We start from the raw sequence: 13,135 nt of genomic DNA, 5'->3' as shown, positions 1-13,135 counted from the left end.
GCATTTGATGAATCGGCGTTTCTTTTTATCAAACCTGATAACGTCTCACATTATCACTAGTATTTGAGGATGATAGCATTTGTACCAGGGGTGAAACAACTCAAGAGGGACTTTGTTGATACCGCGACCCTTGCAGCGTCTCTATCTTGCTTACCAGACAAGCATAAATAAATGCCTCTGTCATCAAGCCCATAAAACAGGCCTTGGCGTGTAGCTGAATGGTACGATGTTGCATCACTAAAGCTCTCAGTATCAGCCATACCAATTGTGTCATTTTAGTAGCGTGTTATGTTTATTGGAAAGGCTATCATGTCAAAGTCCACTATTCGGTCGTGTAGAGGACGCCCGTTTGATGCCCTGATATCCTTGTTGGACCTGGAAGATTATCGGGTGGCGTCATTTAATACCTACTCCACTTGGCACTTGGGCAGTATTTATTCAACTTGGTGACCTCTTTCAATTTTTTGCATTTCTCCAGTTCTCATTTCCTGAGAATCTTCCCTGGAAGCCAATTGGTATGTACATTGATACACTGATGTGTGACTGCTAAAAGTGGAAGATTGCTGTAAACACAAAAGCAACAAATGTTTTACCATACTACTGAGCAATATCAACCTGGAGATGTAAGATTAAAAAAAACAGCAGTGATAGAGTTTTGTTAATTTGGTACGACTTTCATCAAAATTTAAAAGTATAAAATGAATCATGTTATTTTGAAAATAAATTGCTGAAAGCTTTATTCACACTGTGCAATGCGATACTTATAGTTACAAGATGACTTCAGTATATTATTTTGTGTTTTTGTCTCTATAAACGTTTTGATCGTCTGATTCTTCAATTCATATTGCATACGGCCAATGAATGAAATTAAAAATGAGAATTATCGTGTATCAAAAATTACATGTTTTGGATTAGGAATTTATTTCATAGATGTCTTGAGTACACTTGCTGTTTTTAATCGTGAAATTCAAATGAAATGCGTCTCTCTCACACTTTTTCCTTTTCGAGGACTGAGAGTGTAACTTTTGGCAACAAACATAATACATTATATGCTCGCATGTACGTACTGAGTTTACGAGCCAAAGTAGTTCGCCAGGCTTCAGTGACGAGGAGAAACCTGCTCTTTTTGTTTCGCATCACCTTGACATCTTCCTTTTCGTCAAGTCATTCGCAGGTTGAATTTTTCATAGATATCTGCTTTGAGCTATAATTTGAGTAACTTCTCTTTAAAAAAATCGTCCACACCATTTAGAATGTCAAATGGTTCACCGAGTATTACAATTGTATATTCAGGTACCTTATCTCCATGGTGACATTTCCAATACCCCGAACTTCAACCCTTGTTGGCGAAAACATCAAACAAGTATAGCGCAGTCTTCCTCCTGTACCAGGCAATCATCGATCAAGACATTTACTTAAAATGTTGCCGTTTTACTATGGCTGAGCGATCAAAATGATAAGATATCATGCTAATTCTCATTCGCTGGACGAATAGCGATACACTTCATTCCTAGTCAGCTTGCAAATCTTGCTGCAGCCATTGTGTTTCGCTGTTTATCTGCCCCCCTCCTACTCCCTGAACTCGTTACCCCGTCCCCCCCCCCCTCAGCGCTGCAGAATATTGTCCCTGGTCAATAATTAAATGAACAAGCTGCAACTTGTCTCAACTATCATTTGTGAATGATACATTCTTTCAATGATTACATGTCATGACTCCTAGTCAACGTAGGATGAGTAAATTTATGAGTCTAGTCCGGCCCAACTTTAGTTTCACTATTTTCTCCAGTGGCGATTGTGTGATAAAGAAACCAGGTTGAGCCAAGTTTCTCGATGCAATCCTATTTCCATGGTAACCAAGGTGACATAATTTACCGGGGAAATGATAAAAGGGCGTGGCTTGATATACTGACATGATTAACTTGGTAATACCTCACCCATAAACTGTCTTTAAATATCATCGCGGCAACATCACTACGAAAGTGGTATCAGCAATCATTGGACAGCGTTTGTTTTTCGTCCACGTAGGTATAATTTTACTCAGCTAGGCTGATGATTGTACCAATACCAGTGCGCATACCACGAGTGACCTATTGAAAATGTCACGTGACAGCTCTCCAGTCGAGTGGTCAAGAGTTTCGATGGTTTTGGCGTTTCAACACAGCGAGGGACAACATCCAGGAAAGTTCCTCCATCGCGTCGTTAGGCTATCTACGTGAACTGTACCTCACATGGTCAATGGTCCGGATGTCCACGTGGACTAGATAGTGAACTTCATTGATGGTTATCGGACCGCCATGTAAAACTTTTACCGTACAACTGCTCAGCATAACAATGGCGTGGCTTATTTGGAAGTACATACACCTGTTTGGCCTTTTTATCATCGTTCAACGTGAGTGATTTACTGTACTATTTATAAAGGCCTGTACTTCGTGTAAACTTTTATGCATTGTATCGTCACCTACGATTCACCAGTTCACTTTCGTTGACCCGTAGAAGTTGACAAAGTGAAATTTGTTTGAGTCACTGGCTAGGTTTCTTAGAAACGGTCATTTTAGCGTGCCAATGTCCGTGTTTTACAGACATTAGGGACGGGTGCATGCATGAAGGATTGTAGCGAGTGGCTGTTAGATCAACAAACCTTTGAACTGAAATCACAATGCGTTTCCATGAATTAAGCATATAGCAGCAGATTCCGAAATTTCTACGGCCATCACACCCACCAGCTTGGCAAAATCACCATTTACTTAGGTTTTGTCAAAATTTCGTAACCACCAACCCATTGGAATTTCAAAACTTCAACATGCGCAGTAGAATAGTTTTCTTAAAGGACACGACCATATATCATAAACAAGTAGAATAGTCATTCGTTATCATCGGTCAGAGGGCGATATTATCAAACTCTAGGTCTTTTATACAGTTTCTCACCCCTTGGTTCTCTTACAATTTGATACGGCTGCTGCTTGTTTGAGTGACAATTGAACCCGTTGTGCTTCTGTGTGTAACGCTACGCGATCCTGGGTAACCTGAAGCCACAAAGGCGGCAGGCCGTCCCATGTCGTGACATTTTACGAGTGGCTGTATCGCATTCTTGCCAAGGGTCAGATTGTGTCAGATACACGGAAGTGGCAAACAAGAAAGGCCAAAGTTCGTTTTATCATTCAATATATCAATAGCTCTTGGTAGAAATGTTCACATACGTTGACAGTGCTGTCCTTCTGGTTCCCATGGTTGGGTCTTCTTTACGTCAAACTTTTTATGTTCAACTTTTGTTCGTAAATACAAAACTGAAGCGTCTTCCACATTCTACCATTATCTTGACGACAAAAGGTAAACGACAATAAAAATTTAGTATAGAATTAAAGTTGCCTTTTGTTGGTATGAGAACTGGGGCAATATATTAAAATATGACACCTCTTCGCCATTTTTATGAAGTTTGCATACTTTATGTGGATCATTGCTCTTCAACAACGATGTACTGTCTTAACCTTTCAGCTCCTGCCCACTTATTTCTTTACTCAAAAGGTCAGGCAGCGTGACCATAATGGCTTGTCGTATTTTGAATGAGCTTGGGTCACGGAAATAAGGCGAGACAGAAACCAGTCAACCAGGCAGCTCGTCTTGTCGATTTCAAGAGATATTGATATGTAAACGGGCCAGTATTGCTAACTTTGATGGTTTTTTCCTTATTTTGGTGTTGTATGTTAATTGCATGTTCTTGTTCTACTTCCAAGAGAATGTCCAAACGCCCACGCTTGTCAACATGGCATCTTTTTGTGTAAAACGCACTGTTATTGTTCACATTTGAATATTAGTCCGGACCAAAATTCAATTATAAATAATAACAAGGCAGTTAACACATGCACAGGCCAAGACGACCAGCTGAATTTTGTGGATACCAACATGCTTTGGGAGTAGAACAAGGAAGTATAGTTGACATTACAAACACAAATAGTGAAAACACCATCAAAGTTAATATTACTGGCCCTGTGAGTGTATCATTCTGTGGTATCTTGACTGAAATGATAATTTGGAGGGGTTGTGTGAAAACTGTCCTCAACTGCGCTCCCGCGATGATGACAACAGTTTCTCCTCCCGCCCCATAATGCTCCCCACTCCCACTGAAAAACTCCATACAGGCGCCCTTCCCATTGCAACAGGTCCCCACGGTCCTCTTCAAATCGCAAAAGCTCCGTATACAGCCCTCTAACCCTCAAGAATGTCCCCTCCCTGTCGACAAAGCCACTGAAAACAACCACTTCCTACTCCATGCCCGCCCGTTGGGCTTTTAGCAAAAGCGTGTGAAATTTTCTGTTTAGCAAAGAAACTGTTTGCTACCAAGAATGAATTGATATTGCAGACAGTCATACATTACTTTCCCTGCTGTGAATAATATTTTGTTGATATTACTGTGTTGGCAATATACCGATGGAGTGACGACTTCCCCAAAATTTTACTGGGTAATCTCATGTGGTTGTGTTGTGTTATATTGTTTATTTTGCCTAGATTTAATAAAATCTTGTTGTCTGTTTTCGTCTACAGATTTAGAGTTCGCTGTTACTTCTATGACGTCACAGCTAGAAGGGAATGGGAAAACATATCACGCTAGAGTATGCAGCGAATTCGAAGTACTGCAGACTCTTGAACTACAAAGCCAGCATAATCGGGCCAATGTTAGTGAACGGCTGGAGGTGGAAGTGTACCTGTTGTTAGTAAATGGAAATGAGCAGATCAAACATCAGTTAGTAGACGAGAATTCATCAGACTGTCACCTAGGATACTGCATTTATTACAGTTATGATGGAAATAAAATCAATGTGACTTTCAAAATTAATCGCATTGCACCGGAAGATACTGGCACGTATCAAATGAAAGTACGTCTGATTGACCAAAGCAAAGTACGTCCGACCGAAAGTAACACGATTGTCGCCCAAGCGTCAAGAACGTTCAAAATTTTCGTGGACGGAGGTAAATGCTCTCTAGCCTCGAAAAGTGCGTTTGTTTCATACTTTATGTTTTCAGATGTTAAAAGAACGAGATGGATTAAATTTACGTCAGATGAGCAAAAGAGTTCCAATGAAATACTTTCCGAACGTTTCACAATGTTTTAATCCTTTTTCCCGTGGGACAAACTTACTAAGCTTTGACGTTCGTCTTACGGTAGTATGCGCATCGAAAAAAGAAAAAAAATTAAGCTTGTGCTCAAACTTTCCTCAAGAAACTTTCAACAATCTCTTTCAAAATCTAGACTGAAAATCGGTTTTTTTTCATACCAGAAACACAAAATACCTTGATTTACCGATACTATGAGATTCAAAACGGCCACCATCCCTATGTTATTAACTGTGTGGGAAAAATAAATTTTCGATTCAAAAAAATGAAACAGTGAAAATCTTATTACATAACTCCAAGAACTTCAGAAATGAGCCCATGCAAGAGGTAGATCAGGAAAGTGTAAAATTTGAGAGTGTGAATATGTGTCCCCGTGGCGCATTCTACCTTCGAAATTGGTCATCGTTTCCGTACAGAGTGCCGGGGATAGCTGACATGGAGGACAAAGTAATGACAAACACAGTCTTACATCAGATTTAATCCAATTGTGCTAATATGCATTGCATCACTTATTCAATATCGACATCTTTCACTTCTTAGATTTCAATCTTCCCTCTTTGCAGGTGACCAGGGAGATAAACCGACAAGAGACTGTACCGATAATTGTAAGTTGTCTCTAAACTATTTAAAACTAACTTCCTGACCAAATAGCAGCAATTTCATTTTAAAATTGCCGTGAATTCCGCCAAAGGTGTCAGTTTGCTTATATAAGTCTCTTATTTATCCTGTAAAAGACGTTTATATGTCTATTTTGGAAGGTCAAAAGTTGTTGATTCAGTAGTCTACACAACACAATCTAACGCATGTCCATCACGATAGAAGTAGGTGTATTATTTATTTTACGGGTAGCAATCATCTTCATGAGCAGATTGTTCGAGCAGCAGAATGACCATCTTGAAGTACACAAAGTCTTTGCAGCATACATGTTCAACAGTGAAGAGGGCCGATATGAAAACAACAACAAGACAAATCTACGGCGGGGCTTTTTCTGCAGTACAAGTAACACTCTGTCCTTTGCTTTGTAGACCCAGGCACAACACCGACAGTAACTGAAAAATCAAAAAAAGTATCAACAGTGGTGCAGGCTCGAGGAGGAACTGAAATATCAAAATCCGTGTTGAAAGTTGCGTCAACACAGAAGCGAACTGAAAACCACGATCCGTATCGAAAGCGGTTCCAACGTCGGCAGTAACTCAAAAGTCAAGAACAGAGGCGAGAGTGATACCAAAACCGAAAGGAACTGAAAAATCAAATTTAGTGTTTAAGATGGCGCCAACACAAAGAGGACCAGAACAAACAAAATCTGTGTCATTAGTCGTGCCGGCATCTACAGTCGTTGCGATAGTATCCTGCCTCATTACTCTGGCAGTGATCGGCATCCTTCTCTGTAAAAGAAGACAAAGATCACGACAGGTAAATGACGGTCATAAATTAAACTTAATCATGTCATCTCAATATAACAATGGCATAACACGCTATATAGTGTCGCGAAGTATGCGATCTAACCAAGTTGTTCGAAAAACTCATCATTGTTCTATATGCAAGTGCGTGTATATCCTTTCCCCTGTACGCTTTTTGTTCTTAACACATCATAAGGGTCTTGCACGGCATTTTGCTATGAGTCTGTGAATTCTGTCACCAAAGTCTTCTCATTACATGTCCCATAAAACAAAGTTCCAAACAGGCAGATTTTATCACGTACGGCCCATCAGCTGTCGCCTGTAAACCGATATCATAAAAAGATACTGGTATTGTGCTTTTAAGATGAACACGCCCACTTGGCCATTTAATCTTCAACCGCAACTTATCCTGCATATCATATCTGTACAAAGTATTTTTCTGTGATAACTTTGATAAATTGCCAAAGGTACATTCGAGTAGAGTAGAGGAACGGCAACCAAACCAAAGTTGATTATATTTCTAAAAATTGACTTGAATATGTATGTTATTGCGTAGCGTCCGTATGCCAACAATGAACTGTATCATTTGACGCACCTTTGTGTGCCAGCCGTTACGGTCTCTTGTATAAAGTTACATCAAAACAGGTCCAATTATCAGTATCATTCAAGGGAAATAAATAATTTACTAGGTCCAGGGAACAAATATAAAAATGACAATAACAATTCATATGGTCATCTTGAAACACTAATTAGTGGTGGTACCAGGTGTCCGGAGTGGGTACGCGTACTATGCCATGCCACACAAGTCACGATTGACCCAAAGCTGCGTAATCAATGTATTCTGGTGAAACCATCAGATCACGGTTGTGTGCCAAAAAAGTACAGTATACTTAAACATTAAAACAGAGTGCCGTAAACTGTTGTTCTCCTCTTAAGTTTGAATCCAATCGACAAAAAGATGACTGAGTGATGGTTTCGAATATACTAGCCTGCACACGCGACCACACACACCACACACACACACACCATACCCCAACACACATTTGTCACAAAATGTCTATACGTTTGTAAACATGGCATTACGTTCACAACTACTGAGGCCCCTGTCCACGGAAATTCGACCCCCACCCCATTTGTTCTTCCATGTATAGCTGCTGCTTGTAATGAGAACCCTGAAGGTTCGCATGTATTTTTACCACTATTTCCATGGTAACGTTTTCGGTAACAAAGGAAAAGTACCAAACCTATTACGTATAATTTCCTCAAAATAATAAGAGATAACAAACATTCAAATTTAAATAAAAGTATGGAAAATGTAGACATATGACGTCATAGGAATAAGCTCCATTATCTAACAATACGTGCTGGTTTCGAAATAAAAATCGTTGGCATGACGACGGCACTTGAACTATAAAAGCCTTTCAAAAATTTTGTCAATAGGTCTATCAGGGGTCACTATTTCCCGTGTTACCTAAGAGTACAGAGTACTGGAATGATTGACACCTTTCACGGTACTTCTGAGTTGATTGGCAACATTGAAGTGAAAAATACTTTTTGTCGAGAGTTCAGCTTTCGTCGTTAACAACAAGGTCGAAATATACAACTGTCACTTCAATTAAGGTTGAGTTGCATGTTGCCAACACAGTTTTTTTCAAATCAATATTCCACATCAAAGATGACAAGAAAACCCCCTCATACTATACATTTTCAAAAAGCAGAGATTCTAATTAGTATATTAGTATGGTAGCAGTAGTCTACTGAAGGATGAAGTGGTTGTATATTTTGAGTAAAAATCTCAATTTTGATATTAATGATAAAAATTATTTTAAGTCAAAAACTTGGGGCCGACTCGCAGCGATTTCGAAGCTGTTATCCAATTGGGTGGCTGAATCTTACCAATATAATGAAAACAATACAAATAGACTCCCTAAGTGGCTGTGAATAGTGACAATCGACCAATCAGATATAACCTTGCAAACACGCTGCGAGTCAGCCGGGGCAAACACGCTGCGAGTCAGCCGAAAACTTGACGCTATTTTCTAAAATGTAATATTTCACTTGAAAGAAGAGTATATGGAGATAAAAACGATTATTTTATTTTATTTTATTTTATTTGCATTTTTATTTTATTTTTATTGGCATTATCTATCCTCATTCTAGAATGTAAAGGGTTGAAAGACTGAGACTAAAAAAAATGATTAAAATCATGATTAGAAAATTAAAATGCCTCTTATTCAAAATGTAAGAACATCTTGCCAAACAAAATAGTCGTTTTGATATATAGCATTTGAAGAACATAATGTGAAAATATCAGAAAATTTGACCCTGCCAGAGTGGAGTTAAATTATTTAAAAGAAGCCAGGATATCGGGTTATTTGCATACATTTGCATAAATTGATACTTCTTTGTGTGCAGGTTAGCTCATGTGTGTGTTTAGCTCTGCTGCGCTTATTGGCTGCACATGTGAGCTGTTGCTTGCTCCCCAGGGAGTTGAGTGGTATCATATTAGGTCCAATGACCAGGGGTAATAATAATTGTAAAAAGCGCTTTGATCATATGTAGTATTGTGGATATGTGCGCTATATAAGAACCCAATATTATTAATATTATTAATATTAACTTACGACTGATTAGCTAAAAGGTGAACCCACCCAATATTCAATCTTGGGTTAACTAATTAATTAAAGTTAAATGAATATTTGCAAAAAAGTGATTTTTGAGCAAAATGCGTTGTGTTGGGTGCAGCGCCCTTAAATCACATGATCTTTTTCGGGTCAATAAAAGTTCAATTACAGAAATATGATTGTCATTTATAGACGTTGGCATGCCAAACAAATCCATGTTGTCCGTAAAAATAGGAAGGCATATTTATCATATTTAAATATTTCTAAGTATCTGCATACTTTTATTATTTCAACAGAGCATGGGTGTTGAAAACACTGAAGGAAACAGAACTGTCGTCATCGTTTCAGACAGTAATCACATGACAAGCAATGTACATGTTTCCGTTGCAAGACAGTCTTCGAGCACTTGGGTTTGAAGAATGATTCACAGGGAGAGGTTAACGAATCGTAACATAACACTGCCTTTTGACATTATTTCGTCGATGGAAGAAGCGCCGATTTAAACGCATTTTATTTTTGCAAGTGTGTGAACTTTGGATTGTGGGTATCGAAAAAGCTCATCTCACAACATATGCGGCAAAAATCGTACATAAAATGAAAAATATAATGTACAAATTTCCGCAATGGCTGGAAAAGTGGCATTATTGGGTTAATTATTGACTCGCCTGGCAGGTCGACTAAATTTCTGAGCACAGTCTTCGATAGAGACGCAAATTATTTTTCATGTAAAGTTTTAAGTACTTGGAGATAGGTAATAGATATACTTGAGTTCAAAACATTTTGGAATTTCAAGAGCGCCGTACATTTCACAGTCCACAATTAATTATGATTTGGAAGAAGTAAATACAGGCATCACTTTGCTGGAATAGTATGCACCAGTATTGCTAGTTGAAAAATGTAAGATTTCTACATGACCAATTTTCAGCATTTCGGATTTGATTCTACTCATCAGTTTTATTATCTATGCACTGTCGCTGTCTTGAAGAATGGATTAAGAAAGAAATAGAACAATGATGGGAATGTTACCTCGGCGAAACCATCACAGTCCATTGTGAAAGGCTGGAGCATGTATCTGTATCGTTGTCCGATAAGCGTAAACAGTTGTCAGTGTGTAGATCTTACGGGATATGAAACATGGTTGCTGAAGAGAATAATAATTGCAAACATGTCTTTATTTTCACATGATATTTGTTGCCGTGTTTCAGTGAAAAAGGAAATCTATGACACCTGCGTGTCGACTTTCAAGACTCCCAGCTTAACCTTGAGCTAGCTTCTGACATGTATTGAAACGCTGTAATTGCTAGCTGAAAAGGTTCCATAGCGAATTTCAAGCTGTACATCACTCGTATATTTCTGATAACACCGTGTTACACTTTCCTGAGAAGGAACTCAATGTAAATATGATGTAAAATTTTCCAATGGGTAATATCTACCTATGGTGTCAAACATGGCATTGCATGTGTGGGTTGTCTGATGTTTTGATAATCATGATTTTTATGTGAGTGTACAATTTTTGTATCCCATCAATTTTCAAACCGGGTGTGCCACACCAGTTTTAAGAAATTTAAAAATCAACTTTTATCCGAGATCCAAGATTCACGGACAATGATGATATGGAGCGTTTTGTCCACAAGATCTGTAAAATTGCTTTAAGTTCCAGTAACAGAATTAGAAGCTCCGGACATTGTTGAACAAAAAAATTGACAATTTGAATAGCTCACATGAAAGTTAATATTGGAAAACACGTACGTTTGCTTCTCACGATTGATATGTGAAAAGTCTCGGTTGTAAATAATTATTGTTCATTTGTATGAAAATTGAATGATTTTAATGTATTCGACATAAACTTTGTAATCGGTGTTTTTTAAAGAGTAAGTTCAAATAAATAGTTTTGTAATTAAGAATAGATTTAGCGTATGTGACAGTCTGTTTACAGTAGACCATACACCGCAACACAGGACTGCGTATTTAGACACTTATAACACGCAACAAGAACGACGAACACGTTATTTTTCAATCAGGGTAAAAAAAATCATGAACTACAAATTGAATGGCTACATGTTAATTTGAATGCTGCTAATGACAGTGACCTTGATAACTTTTGAAAAAAAAGGCGCATTATTTTTGACGTACATCGTTTGTTAGTAGGTTCAGGATAAACTGCGGGGGGGGGGGGGGGGGGCTGTTACTCTTATGAAAACACATGCACATACTGCACATACTGCATTCTTACGATACCATTTGTATTTTTATTTCATTTTCAAATTTTTTACAAGGAGTTTATCACGCGCACGCGAAATTTTTCACAACGTGTTTACCTCGTTCCATGATAAATTTTTAATCCTGCAACTGATAAATTTATCCGACAATGACTAGCCCAACATTAGTACTCTTGAATGTCATTTCAGATTGAAACTAATAAGGAGAGTGAAATTATTTTTTGAAATGTTTATAAACCATTGCAAGGGAGAGACTATAGGGTCGTATTTGGACATCTTTCATGATGTAAAATACTTTTGTTGTCAAGGATATTGGCGTCATGAAACTACTCAACCATCGGATAAGTAAACACTTTTTAAATAAAGGGTCATCAACCCATGTTGCTAAGTATAGTCAGTCGATACACAGAATCACAAGACGGTACTGTAATGCAATGGTGTTCTTTCAGATGCTACATATTTATTTGCAAGTTGCCTACGACGTCATTTGTTCTCTCATTTATATGCATAAATAAATATTTGTCCGCATTTTTCGCAAGAACGATGAAAATAAAACCTGCCAGTGTTACAATGGATGCTAAAAGTCACACTAATTCGTATGAATTTATGGCTCGGACTACAAGCTGCAACAACAACCGCACATGCAACAACAAAATTTGGACGAATTTTAGGCAGCGTTGTCCGATGTCGCGCGCGTCATGTTTCTCTCATTAATATGCATAAATAAATATCGGACAACGCTGCCTAAAATTCATACAATTTTTGTTGTTGCTTGCGCGATTGTTGTTGCAGCTTGTAGTCTGAGCCATAAATTCATACGACTTAGTTTGACTTTTAATACCCATTGTAACACTGGCAGATTTTATTTCCATCGTTCTTGCGGAAAATACGGACGAACATATATTTGTTTGTTCAAATTCTACATTATACACCATAATAACGATGTATTTGAGTGTTTCATTCTGTACTTTTCGATCTAATAAGTTCCAATACTCCGATGGGCAGAAGCTCATGGGAAACACAGTCTGCATAAAATGGCCAAAGTCCAACAGCTTTTAAAGTCAGTATTTTCCTCGGTCGATATAGGAAACAATGAGAGACAAACGGCACCAGACGCACAGACACAGACGCACAGACACACTACGAGAACACCTCGGTAAATAGCGTTGATCGCGATTTCATGTTTGTTACTGCAGCTGCACGCGCGGGACATAGGACAGACAACGCTGCCTAAAATTCATACAAATTTTGTTGTTGCATGAGCAGTTGCAAGTTGCAGCCTGTCGTTTGACCCATAAATTCAAACGAATTAGTGTGACTTTTTAAGTAGCAATTGTAACATTGGCAGTTTTATTTTCATCGTTCTTGGGGAAAATGCGGACAAATATTTATTTATGCGTATTAATGAGAGAGAAAATGACGTCATTTGCGATCAGCGGTATTTGAACTCTTGGCTTGTTGTTCTTTTTTTTTCGGGATAGAGAAATAGCTAAATATTCAGTAAGCTGGATTGAAGAAACAACTTTTAATGCAATGCAATGTAATGTAATGTAATGTAATGTAATGGAATGGAATGGAAGGGAATGGAATGGAATGGAATCATTTAGTAAAATCTCATCCCTTGCGGGATTTGGATTTAAATTACAATTAAGTTTGAACACGAAGAAAACCATTGAACAGATTGAAATGAATCAAGTCGTGCAGAACCGAGTTTCCTTGAAAAGTTACTTTCTCGGGGCTGGTTATGCAAGGCGTGGTAGAGTGCGGCAGCTGTGTACCTTGG

At 38.2% G+C, this 13,135-nt stretch overlaps 2 protein-coding genes across 2 annotated transcripts in view; both read left to right on the top strand.

Annotated features, from left to right (window-relative positions):
• LOC139142791 (WD and tetratricopeptide repeats protein 1-like) overlaps positions 1–13,135 on the top strand; it is a 354,040-nt gene that overhangs the window by 276,620 nt on the left and 64,285 nt on the right. The window lies entirely within an intron of this gene.
• On the top strand, positions 1,911–11,032 carry LOC139142786 (uncharacterized). Its single transcript, XM_070712952.1, has 5 exons — positions 1,911–2,389; positions 4,540–4,965; positions 5,673–5,714; positions 6,135–6,522; positions 9,430–11,032. The coding sequence occupies exons 1-4, from the start codon at positions 2,278–2,280 to the stop codon at positions 6,299–6,301; spliced, it is 747 nt and encodes a 248-aa protein (XP_070569053.1). The 5' UTR covers positions 1,911–2,277; the 3' UTR covers positions 6,302–6,522; positions 9,430–11,032.

This window comes from Ptychodera flava, chromosome 10 (assembly GCF_041260155.1).
Source record: "Ptychodera flava strain L36383 chromosome 10, AS_Pfla_20210202, whole genome shotgun sequence".
NCBI classification, from domain to species: domain Eukaryota; kingdom Metazoa; phylum Hemichordata; class Enteropneusta; family Ptychoderidae; genus Ptychodera; species Ptychodera flava.
This window is presented reverse-complemented; position numbering and strand designations above follow the sequence as displayed.

Bases quoted from the DNA above. Each gene is read 5' to 3' on its own strand.
- LOC139142786 (XM_070712952.1), top strand. From the start codon at position 2,278: ATGGTTATCGGACCGCCATGTAAAACTTTTACCGTACAACTGCTCAGC. The intron at 4,966-5,672 runs GTAAATGCTCTC...CCCTCTTTGCAG, and splicing joins CAAAATTTTCGTGGACGGAG to GTGACCAGGGAGATAAACCG. The intron at 5,715-6,134 runs GTAAGTTGTCTC...TTTGCTTTGTAG, and splicing joins AAGAGACTGTACCGATAATT to ACCCAGGCACAACACCGACA.